The sequence below is a fragment of the Hydra vulgaris genome, chromosome 12 (assembly GCF_038396675.1).
Source record: "Hydra vulgaris chromosome 12, alternate assembly HydraT2T_AEP".
NCBI lineage: Eukaryota > Metazoa > Cnidaria > Hydrozoa > Anthoathecata > Hydridae > Hydra > Hydra vulgaris.
In genome coordinates, this window is record NC_088931.1 from 57,135,942 (window position 1) to 57,147,137 (window position 11,196).

At 29.1% G+C, this 11,196-nt stretch overlaps 3 protein-coding genes across 4 annotated transcripts in view; 2 read left to right on the forward strand and 1 right to left on the reverse strand.

Moving 5' to 3' along the window:
• The window catches only part of LOC100212650 (proton-coupled amino acid transporter 1), a 42,388-nt gene extending 38,382 nt beyond the window's left edge, over positions 1–4,006 (forward strand). For both annotated transcript variants that reach the window (XM_065813816.1, XM_065813817.1), the window contains exon 9: positions 3,354–4,006. In XM_065813816.1, the coding sequence (XP_065669888.1) occupies positions 3,354–3,616 (263 nt within the window). In that variant the 3' untranslated portion in view covers positions 3,617–4,006. The remainder of the gene's footprint in view (positions 1–3,353) is intronic.
• A 2,728-nt stretch (positions 4,007–6,734) lies between these two features.
• LOC136088224 (uncharacterized) lies at positions 6,735–7,202 on the forward strand. Its single transcript, XM_065811907.1, has one exon. It carries the CDS (start codon positions 6,735–6,737, stop codon positions 7,200–7,202), a length of 468 nt encoding a protein of 155 aa, XP_065667979.1.
• Positions 7,203–7,270: 68 nt separating this feature from the next.
• Positions 7,271–8,734, reverse strand: LOC105846867 (potassium voltage-gated channel subfamily A member 6). Its single transcript, XM_065813814.1, has one exon. The coding sequence runs from the start codon at positions 8,568–8,570 to the stop codon at positions 7,458–7,460; it is 1,113 nt and encodes a 370-aa protein (XP_065669886.1). The 5' UTR covers positions 8,571–8,734; the 3' UTR covers positions 7,271–7,457.
• Between the last annotated feature and the right edge of the window lie 2,462 nt (positions 8,735–11,196).

An 11,196-nucleotide genomic window follows, 5' to 3' on the forward strand; every position in this document is an offset into this window, starting at 1 on the left:
CTTTATCCCCTCAAAAGGGCAACTACAGACTTTTTTGGTCATGTTACATATGATTTTTACAAAATCATATGTAACATGACCAAAAAAGTCATAACAAAATTTGGCATGATCTGGAATGTTCAGTAGCACTCAAACTAACCCATTTTCCGTTTATACTATTTTTCTCGTGCTCAATACATTTTGATATAAATTTCTTTTTAGTCTTAGCAATGTATATAGAGTTTCATGAACATTGAATTTGATAGACGCCTGGGTTTGTATTTAAAGGATGTTTTGTCCTATTGTTGGCAAATATGTGTTTAAAGTTGGTGCTGATGTGAATATAACTTTTATGTTTTTTTTCCTTAGTTCTTTTCTAAGCTTGGGACCAGCAATTGGTTTTCATGGTAGCTTTATAAATGTTGGTTGTCTATTAATTGATAATTGGTATTTTTGAAATCGTTTTTTATATAGTCTCTGACAATATTAGTTAGATTGTTTTTGTTTCAAATATTTCTATTAGAAAATCAATTTCTTGCTGGAGGTATTATTGAGAGGTTTGCATGACATAAAAACCCTTTGAATCCAAATATTACCAGTGATAATATTAGGATGTTTAAGTTAGGTTTAAAATTAATATTAGTAATTGCTTCTTTTTTGATGTGTTGGAAATTCTTAAGCCACGTGTATTGTGTTTATATTAAACACAATACACGTGTTAATATCTAAAAAGTTAAGTTGTTTTTTGCTGGTTTTCGAGTTCAACAGTGTATTTTATGGCTGGGTTTTATTCATTTAGAATATTTAGAAACATTGTGTTGCTGGTATTGGCCTGTACCCGTCGCCATTAGTTAAAAGTCGACATAGGTGCGCCCCTACACTGTATCAATATAGATGTTTTAAGTTGAATGTCATGGTAATGAAAAAACATTTAGCAAACTAATAAACTGTCAACCTGACAAGGAAACAACTGAAAACGAAATAAAAACCGCATCTTCTTCGGAGATTTTGGTAATTTTCTACTGAAACACCATGTAAAAGGGTGTTTATTATGGTGCATATATGGTGTATTCAGCTGTATAGTGTTAATACAAATAATCATTGTATACACCGTGTGTATACATTCGTTTATGTCACGTTTATATTTTCCATGTTATGCATTTTAACGTGTTCTTTAATAAAAAACATCAATATTTGATGTATAAATATCGATGTTTTTAATTATAGAACATATTTAACATAATTAGAATAAAATTATTTGAAAATCTAAAAGTTTAGTTTAAATAAATTTGACAAGAACTAGATGTCATTTAGAACATCAAAAAGTGACATGCTTCTGTTGCCTAAATAAGGACAGAAAATAACAACTTGAAGAAAAGCCAGAATGGATAAAGTTGGTAACACAGTAGTGGATCATGGCTTTAATATAGAAATGAATTCTCACCCATCTGGCATTTGTGGCACTTGTGTTAAAAGTTTGTATTTAAAGAAGACAAGTATAGTTAGTAAGGTTTTATAAATTTGTAATATGCATTTTTAAGCTTGACATAAAATTATTTAGAAGTTCGTAATTTTAAAAACTTTATAGAAAGGTTTGAGTATTAATAAATTCAAATTCTTAATGATTGGTACCTAAAGTATGTTGAAGACAGCGAGTACAAGAACATGCAGATTTACAAAAATTTTGTTTGTCGATGTTTGCTACAAGAAAATCCAGAGACTGGTAATTGACATAGTACCATCTCCTGAACTGCATTTATTTGAACGTGTAGTGACTCAAGTTAATGATGTGGTAATGGTTGATGAGTTTACTAAAAACTACTTGTTAAGTAAAATAGTTATCAGATTTGGACATAATGGAGGAGGGTATGTTGGACCTAACTGTCACAAAGTCCTGTCTTGTTTAGATGAACTTAGAGATATATGTCCTCTTTACATTACACCCTGCATTGAAACATTAAGGAAGTTTAGAACAGGTAGCAATTAATTGAGGGTAAAATGTATTTAAAAAAACAAACAATCTACATATAATTTTTAAATCTATTTCTTTTAGTCGCTAAAGGCTGTTTTAGAATAGAGCTATCAAGGAGATTTTGTAACCAATATGTGCAACTTAGAAAACTATCTTAAGGTTCATACAAATTGGGCTGGAAATTCCACATAATACCAGCCCATCTTGTTTATTTTATTAAAAAAAAAACAAAAATCCTTGGGTGTTTTTAGTGAACAAACCTCTAAGTCTGTACACAAAAACATAAATAAAATAATGAAGAGGTTTGCAACGTCTAAACTGAATAAATCACACGGAAAAAAATTGATGAAAATGGCAATCACATACACAAGTATGACTGAATAAATCACACGGAAAAAAATTGATGAAAATGTCACATACACAAGTATGAGGATTTAGAGAGTCAATTCAAAAATTTTCTAATATAAAAAAGAACATGTATATGAAATTTATCACAATATTTAACTACATACAATATTAATAATTACTTAAATTTTTAAATCTTGCTAATTTGTTATTAAAGATGTATGTCAATTTTGTCTTACTATTTTTTGTTGATTATTAACATAGAAAACTTTCTTAAACTGTTATTTATTAAACATGAATAGGTCAAAGTTACATTTACTAATGCATAAATTAATGTGTTTGCAATGAATACTCATACTACACATACCAGTGCATACACCCTGCATATACACCATTTTAAACACCCTTTTGCAGAGCGTTTCATTAAAAAAACGATCAAAGTCTCCCAAGAAAATGCGGTTTTTATTTTGTTTTTAGCTGTTTCCTTGTCAGGTTGACATAGTTAAGTAGTTTGCCAAATATTTTTACATTACCAATATATTCAACCTAAAACGCCTATATTGATGCAGTGGCTTATATTTATACATATAAATTACTTTTTTTTTAATTCTGGATCATTTCTCTTTTCGTTTTTATTTTTTTATTTTTGAAATTTAAAAGTTAATTATGATTATATAATTCTTATTACTTTTCATTATTTTATTATTTCCTCAACCCGCTAAGTGGGCTAATTTTATACACTACTCTGAAAAATCTTACCGAATACGCTCCTCTCAAAATCTCAACAACAAAAAAATACATTCCTCTCAAAAATTTTATTGAAACTTCAGAAATCCCGTTTTAAGGAAAAGCAAGTTAAAGCAAGCAGCGTTACTTGGCGCGTGGTAGAGTTGGTTTTTTGTACTGAAGACGAGATACTGAGATGGGTTGATTATGTAAATTTAAATAATATGCATTTTTAATATAGTTACAGTATTTATATTTAGTAATATAGATGGGAAATATCTATTTTTATTTTTATTTTGAAAGTTACAAAAATTCTTTAATTTTTTTTTAGGTTTATGTGCTATCGCTATACCTCAATTGGAAAACTTCATATCACTGATTGGTTCTGTTTCAAGCTCTGGGTTATCTCTTATATTTCCCCCTCTTATCCATATTATCACTTTTCAAAGTAAAGGTTTGTCCAAAGTTTTGTTTGTTAAAGACTTGTTTATAATATTGGTTGGAATAGCAGCATTTGTACTTGGAGGATATTTTTCTATCGAAACTATTTTTTGGGGTTTTACAGCTAACATTAATGCTACAACAACAAACTAGTTGTTGATCCTAAATTCTTATCTTAGTTTCTTGTTTGCCAAATTAAAAGACTTTTTTTTTTCTTTTTTTTTAATGATACGCAGATGAGTAATATATATATATAGTGATGAGTGACCATATATACGTGTCATTTAATCATAGCAATTTACTGTCTAATTGTTTTTAACAAATTCCATTTATTTAACGTATGGTATATTACTAACGCACGTTGTTCGAATCATTATAAGCAACAACCTTTTAAATCATAAACATGAAATACCTTGCAAAATATCTGGAATGTGTTGAAAATTTCTTTTATATTTCATTGAGTATATTCAAAAATTAATGTTATTGTACGTTTACTATATTTTTTTAAATAGTTTTTAAAAAAAGTTTTCTTTTATTCTTAAAGTTCTCGTTTTTCTTTAAAGAAAGCTAACGAAGTAAGTTTGCTACTTTTTACCACGGGTTCTGTTATTAACCGTAACTGGCCCGGTCCAAGGGTTGCGAGTCGGCTTAATAAAAATGTTGAAGCTCTGTATCACTTATTCCAATAAAATAGCTCAGTAGATAAATTATATTCTGTGAGAATGTGAAGAAATGTAGTTTCAGTTGTCAAAAAGAAGGGTATTGGTATTTTCAAATGTCAAAAAAAAACGTGGTATTTTCTTGAACGATTCCAAAAATATATAAGTATAGTATACCTATAAATTTATATAAAATAAATTTATTAAATTATATAAATTATAAAAAATTATATAAATTTCAACTTTTAATTTTAATTTCTGAAAATACAGAAAAATTTATATATGCTAGTTATAATAATAATAATAATGTACACTGTGACAATTTATGAAATTAATTGTGGAGCGCAATAACAGAAGATGTTGTGCTATATCAGCTATAAATGTTTTAAAAATAGCATTGTTTACTTTTCAATGTATATAAATATTATTTAGTATTTAATAAATAATTTTTGCAATAATCTGATATATCAAGTTTATTTTTGAATTGGTCAATTGTTATTGATTCGACAATATGTGGTGGTAAACCATTCCAAGCATTTACTACTCTACACGAAAAGAAATTATATCTAGCATTACTCTTACAGTATGCATTTGTTAACTTTTGGTTATGACTACGAAAATTGTAAGGTTTTAATTGAACTTTAGATATTGAGTCGTTTATCCAATTTATTTCCTCATAACCGTTCTGTATTTTATATTGAAAAATAAGATCTCCTATTAAACGACGTTCTTCTAGAGTTGTTAATTTCAATAACTGTAGTCTTTTTTCATATGGCATTTTTTTAAACGCTGGTACGAGTTTTGTTGCCCTTCTCTCTACTTTTTCTAACTTTAAGATGTCTTGCTTCAGATAAGGACACCATACTTGGATTGCAAACTCAAGATGGGGTCTTACAAAAGTCGTATATAATTTTTTTGCCATATTTGAGTCAAAATATTTAAAAGTTCGTTTAATAAGAGCAAGCATTTGATTTGATTTGATGTTGCTAAGATATTATTCTGTTGAGTTTCAGCGTCGAACATTGAATAAGTTATACATGGATTTTTAAAGCCAATGTGCATAATTTTACACTTTTCATAGTTAAATTTCATTAACCATAATGACGACCATTTCATAATATTATCAATATCTAGTTGTAATTTGTTTATGCGAATATCTTCATCTGATTTGAAAATATTTATAATTTTGCTATCATCTGCATATAATTTGATATTATTTTTTAATGTGTCCGGCAGATCGTTTATATAAATAAGAAATAGAAGAGGCTAGAGAAGAGGAAGAGAATAGAGATATTTAAAAAATATGAGAAAAGAAAGAAAAAAATTTTTTGAAAAATATCTAATTAAAAAAAATAATAATTTGCTCAATTTTTTTAGTAAATACATATTTTTTTTAATTTAATGTTTAACGTAAAATATTTAAAATACAAACGCATTGCAATATTGCAAACTAGTTATTGACATAAAAAGAAGTCAAAACGCCGTTGCTAGGCGTGTTTCTAAGGAAACTTTTAGGGTGCATATATATAACAACTTATATCTTTTCTTCTTAATGTTTTCTTCCTAATTTTCAGAAACTAACAGGGCCGACGACGACACGGGTTTTGAAGTCTCGTCGGCCCTAACTAATCACATCTCTGCACAATCTTAGCTAAAAAAGTAATCTTTAGATAAAATTTGAAATACAAGTTTTTTTTCTTGTTGGCCAATTTAATTTTTTTTAAGGATCTAAAAAAAAAGTTTTATTAAAATGTATTAAATGCACTGCATCCGAAAAGTTTTTTAAAAACGCGAGTGCATTACAAATAACAGACAAATTTTAAAAAATGTAAGAATATCTTTGGTAATACAGAGATGCGATTATTTATTTTTAACTTTATCAATCTTTTTAAAAAATTAACGGGTGATGCGGAAGTTATCGGACAAATCCTAATTTCATTATTTGAGCATAATAATTTTTGTGGTTTTATGCGTAGGCATAAACGTTCTATAAAATATAAACTTTATTATTTGAAACACAATTGTTTAAATGAGGTTAAATGCAGTTGAACGAGAATCTTTTCGAAAGTGACTAAAAATGTTTTTTGTAAATAAATCTAATATAAAAAAAAATAATCGTAAATCATTTTGAAAAGGAAGGATTTGCTCGAAGTACAATATATGATAACCTAAAAAGGCTTGAAACTGTTCAATCGTTTTCTGATAGAAAGCACCCTGGTCGTCCGACATTCTGGACTAGAGAAAAGAAAGCCGAATTAACGAGACTTGTCAACAATCGAAAAGGGGTCAGTCAGAGAAAAATAGGTATTAAATTCGGTGTAAATCAATCGACAATTGGTCGTCAGTTAAAAAAATGAATATTAAATATAGAAAACATGAAAAGACTCCAAAATACACTATAGAACAACAAATAAAGGCAAAGAAAAGAAGCAGGAAACTAGTTAACCAACTCTATAACACAAAATCGCTTCTAGTCATCGATGACGAAAAATACTTTTGTTTTGCAGGGGACAACATGCCTGGAAATTCTGGATACTACACAAACAACAAAAAGACATGCCCAGAAAGCGTTCGTTTTATAGGAAAAGAGAAATTTCCAAAAAAAATTATTAATGTGGATAGCCATATCTGACCGTGGTATGTCCGAGCCATTGTTTCGCACTTCCAAGGCTGTAGCGATCAATTCATCAATTTATATTAATGAATGTTTAGAAAAACGACTTCTTCCATTTATTCACAAGTATCATGGAGACTTTAACTGTTTATTTTGGCCAGATTTAGCAAGTTCTCATTATTCTAAAGATTCTCTAAATTGGATGGACCAATATGTCTATTACGTTGATAAAGAATCCAATCCCCCAAATGTGCCTCAAGCACGACCAATTGAAAATTTTTGGGGACATTTGGCACAGAAGGTTTACGAGGGAGATTGGCAAGCTTCAACAGAGCAAGTTTTGATTGATCGCATTAAACTAAAACTACAAGAAATTGATTTAAACTTTTTACAGTCGCATATGAAAGGCGTCAGAGCAAAATTGAGATCAATTGCAGATGTTGGTGTTTTTTCATATAAAAAATAATATATTTTTATTAGAAGATAAATGCTTTATTTAAAAAAAATATAGTAGTAGTTTGTTTTTTTATTTATAAATAAGTTATTGACGTTTTTATTTTGTCCGATAACTTCCGCATCACCCGTTAGTATGGAAACCCAGAGGGTAATACTTTGCAATAAATCACAATTTGAATGTTTAACTTACAAAATGTTTATTTATATAATTTAAGTCACTTTGAATATTTTCAATTTGTTAAAAACGCAAGTTTGTATGCCACTTTTAAGATTTTTGATTAGCTAAAGAAATCTTAAATGTCTTTGAATAAAGTGACAGATACTTTTCCCCGAGGGAAATTAATGGGATAGCGATCACCACACCAATAGCCGCGCTAAACCCTGTAGTTAACTTTCCCAACAGAGTTACCGGAATGACATCACCATAACCCAATGTGATCATTGTTTGCATAGCAAGCCACATGCCTTCTGGAACACTAGTAACAGGACTTTTTTTATCATCAAGTTCTGCTAAGTAGATTATACTACCAAATATAGTAAATGAAACTACCATGTAAAAAAAAAGCGCTGTAAACTCCTTAATACACATCTTCAATATATTAAAGACTGTTAGCAATGTTGGACATGACGTTGAAACTCGTATTAGTCTAAAAACTCTTACCATTCGCAAGCATCGACTGAAAATGGCTCCGTTCCTGTCTTCAACTGCTAGAAAGGGAAGTGATATAAAAATAGAAAAAAAGTCTAATGCGTTTGCGATTGATTTAAAAAATTTTAACTTTGACGGAGCACTTACAAACCGAGCAATTATTTCGAAAGCAAAAAAGATGTTAAAAGTGGAGGTGACTGCATTTATTACGACTGAAACTGGTCCACTTCGAAATTTTTCTAACGTAGAAAAACAATCTACTGTCACAATGAAAATAATTGCCAAGACTGATACTGATGCAAATATTTTTGCTTGCAAAGATGACCTGGGTTCGTCCAAAAACTCCCATAGTTTCTGTAAAAACGTATAACACTTCTTTTTCTCATCATTGTGCTCGTTTTCTTCGTCGTGGCAATCAAAACCCTCTCGTAATTTCATGGATTTTACAAACTTTTCTTCCAAACCGTAAAACTTGCATTCACATTCAAATAACTCCATTGGCAAATTTGACGGTCTAATTAGGCAGCCATTAGACTGATAAAAAAACAATATAGCTTCAAAGGCGGCAGAGGAGCGATTGAAAAAATAAGCTTTGTTATTAGAATCGAAGTAGTTCATTCTTCTTGACGAATCGCCTAATAAAGTGTTTGGATATCGATTTAACGTTTCTAGAAAAGTCTCGTAGAAACTTCCAGCAACGTTAAATCGAACTCGACTTTGGTAAACCATTGCTAAGGCAATAATCTATTCGTGGCTTTAGGAAAAACTGTTGGAAAATAATTACACATGGCATATTTAATGAATGCATATTTTATTTAAAAGACATAAAGTTTCTGTGCATCTCTTTATTTCACCAAATATTTGATCATTATAGTTCTTTTTCTATTCATTTATTTAAACTGTCGTTTTATACTGTCAATAAAATGTAGAAAAGCAAGTTTTATTTAATTAATTATTTAAAACTCTTGCAAATATTTAATTCAAATATTATAAAATATTAACTACAATAAAAAAAAAAAGTATAGAAATTTTTTTTAGGCTTTTAAATAGTATTCCTTATTTATGTATTGAATGTTGCGCCTTTGTTTATAAAGTGCTTTAGTTTACAGAGGCGCCTGTATAAACCTTTTCATAAAGTAAACCACTTTTAGTAATATTAAACATAGTTTGCTTTCAGTGACATATTTAGAGTGTCTCTGTTTTGTAGTTTAAGCTTAAATTACGGTTTATGTAATTTTTATTTTTCGTTTTAAATTAACGAAGAAAGTCAAGTATCGAAAAGGCAGCACTTTCTCCGTAAAATTCGCGGTTTCAGTATTTTATTTTTTCTGTACAATTTAACGGAAAAAGTGAGTAAGAAAACAAGCAGAATTTATTTCAGTAAAACTTACGGTTTTTTTTTCTGTAGAATCGTAGTGCTTTCTTTTAAAGTTACTGATAAGTAACTTTAACTAATTAGTAAATTTCTTTTAGTAACTAGCAGTATTTATTTAAGTAACAACCTGTTTATTTGACTAATGATTAAAAAAAAGTTGGATAGTAAAAATTTATAAAAGAGGTGGAGACAATTTATTGTGAAGATAAGTTTATATGTTTTTACTCTTAATTTAACTTTAATTCGTTAGTTTATAATAGCAGACATTTAAAAAATTAGACTCACTATTCTTAAGTTCTGTCTGATTTTGATTACTAATCTTTATCTGATCTTAAAGGTCTTCCTTCGTTAACTGCAGCTTTTTTATTTTATCTCTGATAAACCTCTATCTCTCTACATGCTGATACCTAATCATTTGCATATTTACGCTCTACATGCCAAATTACCTTAATCTTCTCTGATGCATCCAATCAGATACACTCTCTAACCCTAATCTCTGTCTAAGAACATAATTTTTTTCTTACCTTTTAGAGTCTCACCACACATTTATCTGACTATCTTTTCTGTACATTCCCAATGCTCGACGTCGTTAAATCTCTATTGAATTTTTGAATTTGTTAATTTTTATTGCATTCGTTTTACTGCTATACATCATAATATCTGAGTACATGTGTCGTGTATTACTCCTCTAATCATTAATATTGTACCTTTTTTCTGCTTTCTCTTTTTCGACTTTACAATGCATATATTTTTTTTTATTCATGTTTATTTGGAGCTCTTATAATTCTATTCCACCTTAACAGTAAACTACTTGTATTAATTCTTCTACTGTCTCTGCAATCAGCCACAAATTATCTGCATAGAATAAATCCAATGGAAATCTTGGAGAGAGCTTCCAAGACAATAAAGAAATGCAAAGAACGAAGTACTAAACCCTGGCATACGCCAATCTTCACTTCAAAACTATTACTCTTCATCTTTTGTCTTGACTGCTGTTGTGATATTTTCGTACATAGCCATGATAATTGTCATCAGTCATTCTTCAACCCCCACTTGGCACCCTGTCAAAAGCTTTTTCTAGGTCAGCAAATGCAACCCACAGATCACTTTTCTTTTCTGAAAAATTGTTCTTAAACTTACCTTACAAATTTGTCTCTTTTATCTCTAAATATTATAATATATATATATAAAAAATTGTCAGTCACTCAATTCAACATTTAATTAATTCGGTGCTAAACGTGTTTAAAAGTAAAATAAAATGAATACATGTTTTTTTTTTTAATAAACATATTGCTTATAAGCATACCTAGTATCAGATTTTCCTAAAAAATAAATATAGAAAATAATATTGTTGAGCCTTGATAAACCATTTAAATAATTTAAATTTTTTAAAATTAAATTTAAAATGTTTTTCTTTAATATAAACCACACACACACACTCACTTTTTCTGTAGTCTTTTACTGTGCATTGTATTAAATAATATTATATACGCATTATTTACACATTTTGAATATTATTTATTACATATTATTTAATACATATTATTCAAAATGCGTATTTTTAATGCTCGACTAATTGTTTTTTTTTTTAGATACCATTTTTTTAAAAGTTTGAGCAGCCGTGGCGCAGTAGTTGGCGCTTGAATTTTGAAATTTGCTTTTGCTTCAAGAGATCCAAGCAAGAGATCCAAGCAAGAGATCCAAGGCTCGAAGCGAGCTCTAGGCATATTTCGCGCCTTTGGTAAGGACGGAGGCGTGAACTTCCTAGTGAAATTCTCTTCCGTAGTGCTCTTGTATCGCTTTTAGCTGCTTTTAAAACTATGTTTGATGCTGCAACAACTCAAAGATTATTTAATTTTTGAATTGTTACAGATAAATAATTCGGCTTTAATATGATTTGGCCTAAGACGGTCCTTTTATTCCACTGCAAGAAACCAATTGCTTAAAAAAACTTTTTCAACGAAGAAATTGATAACGGGA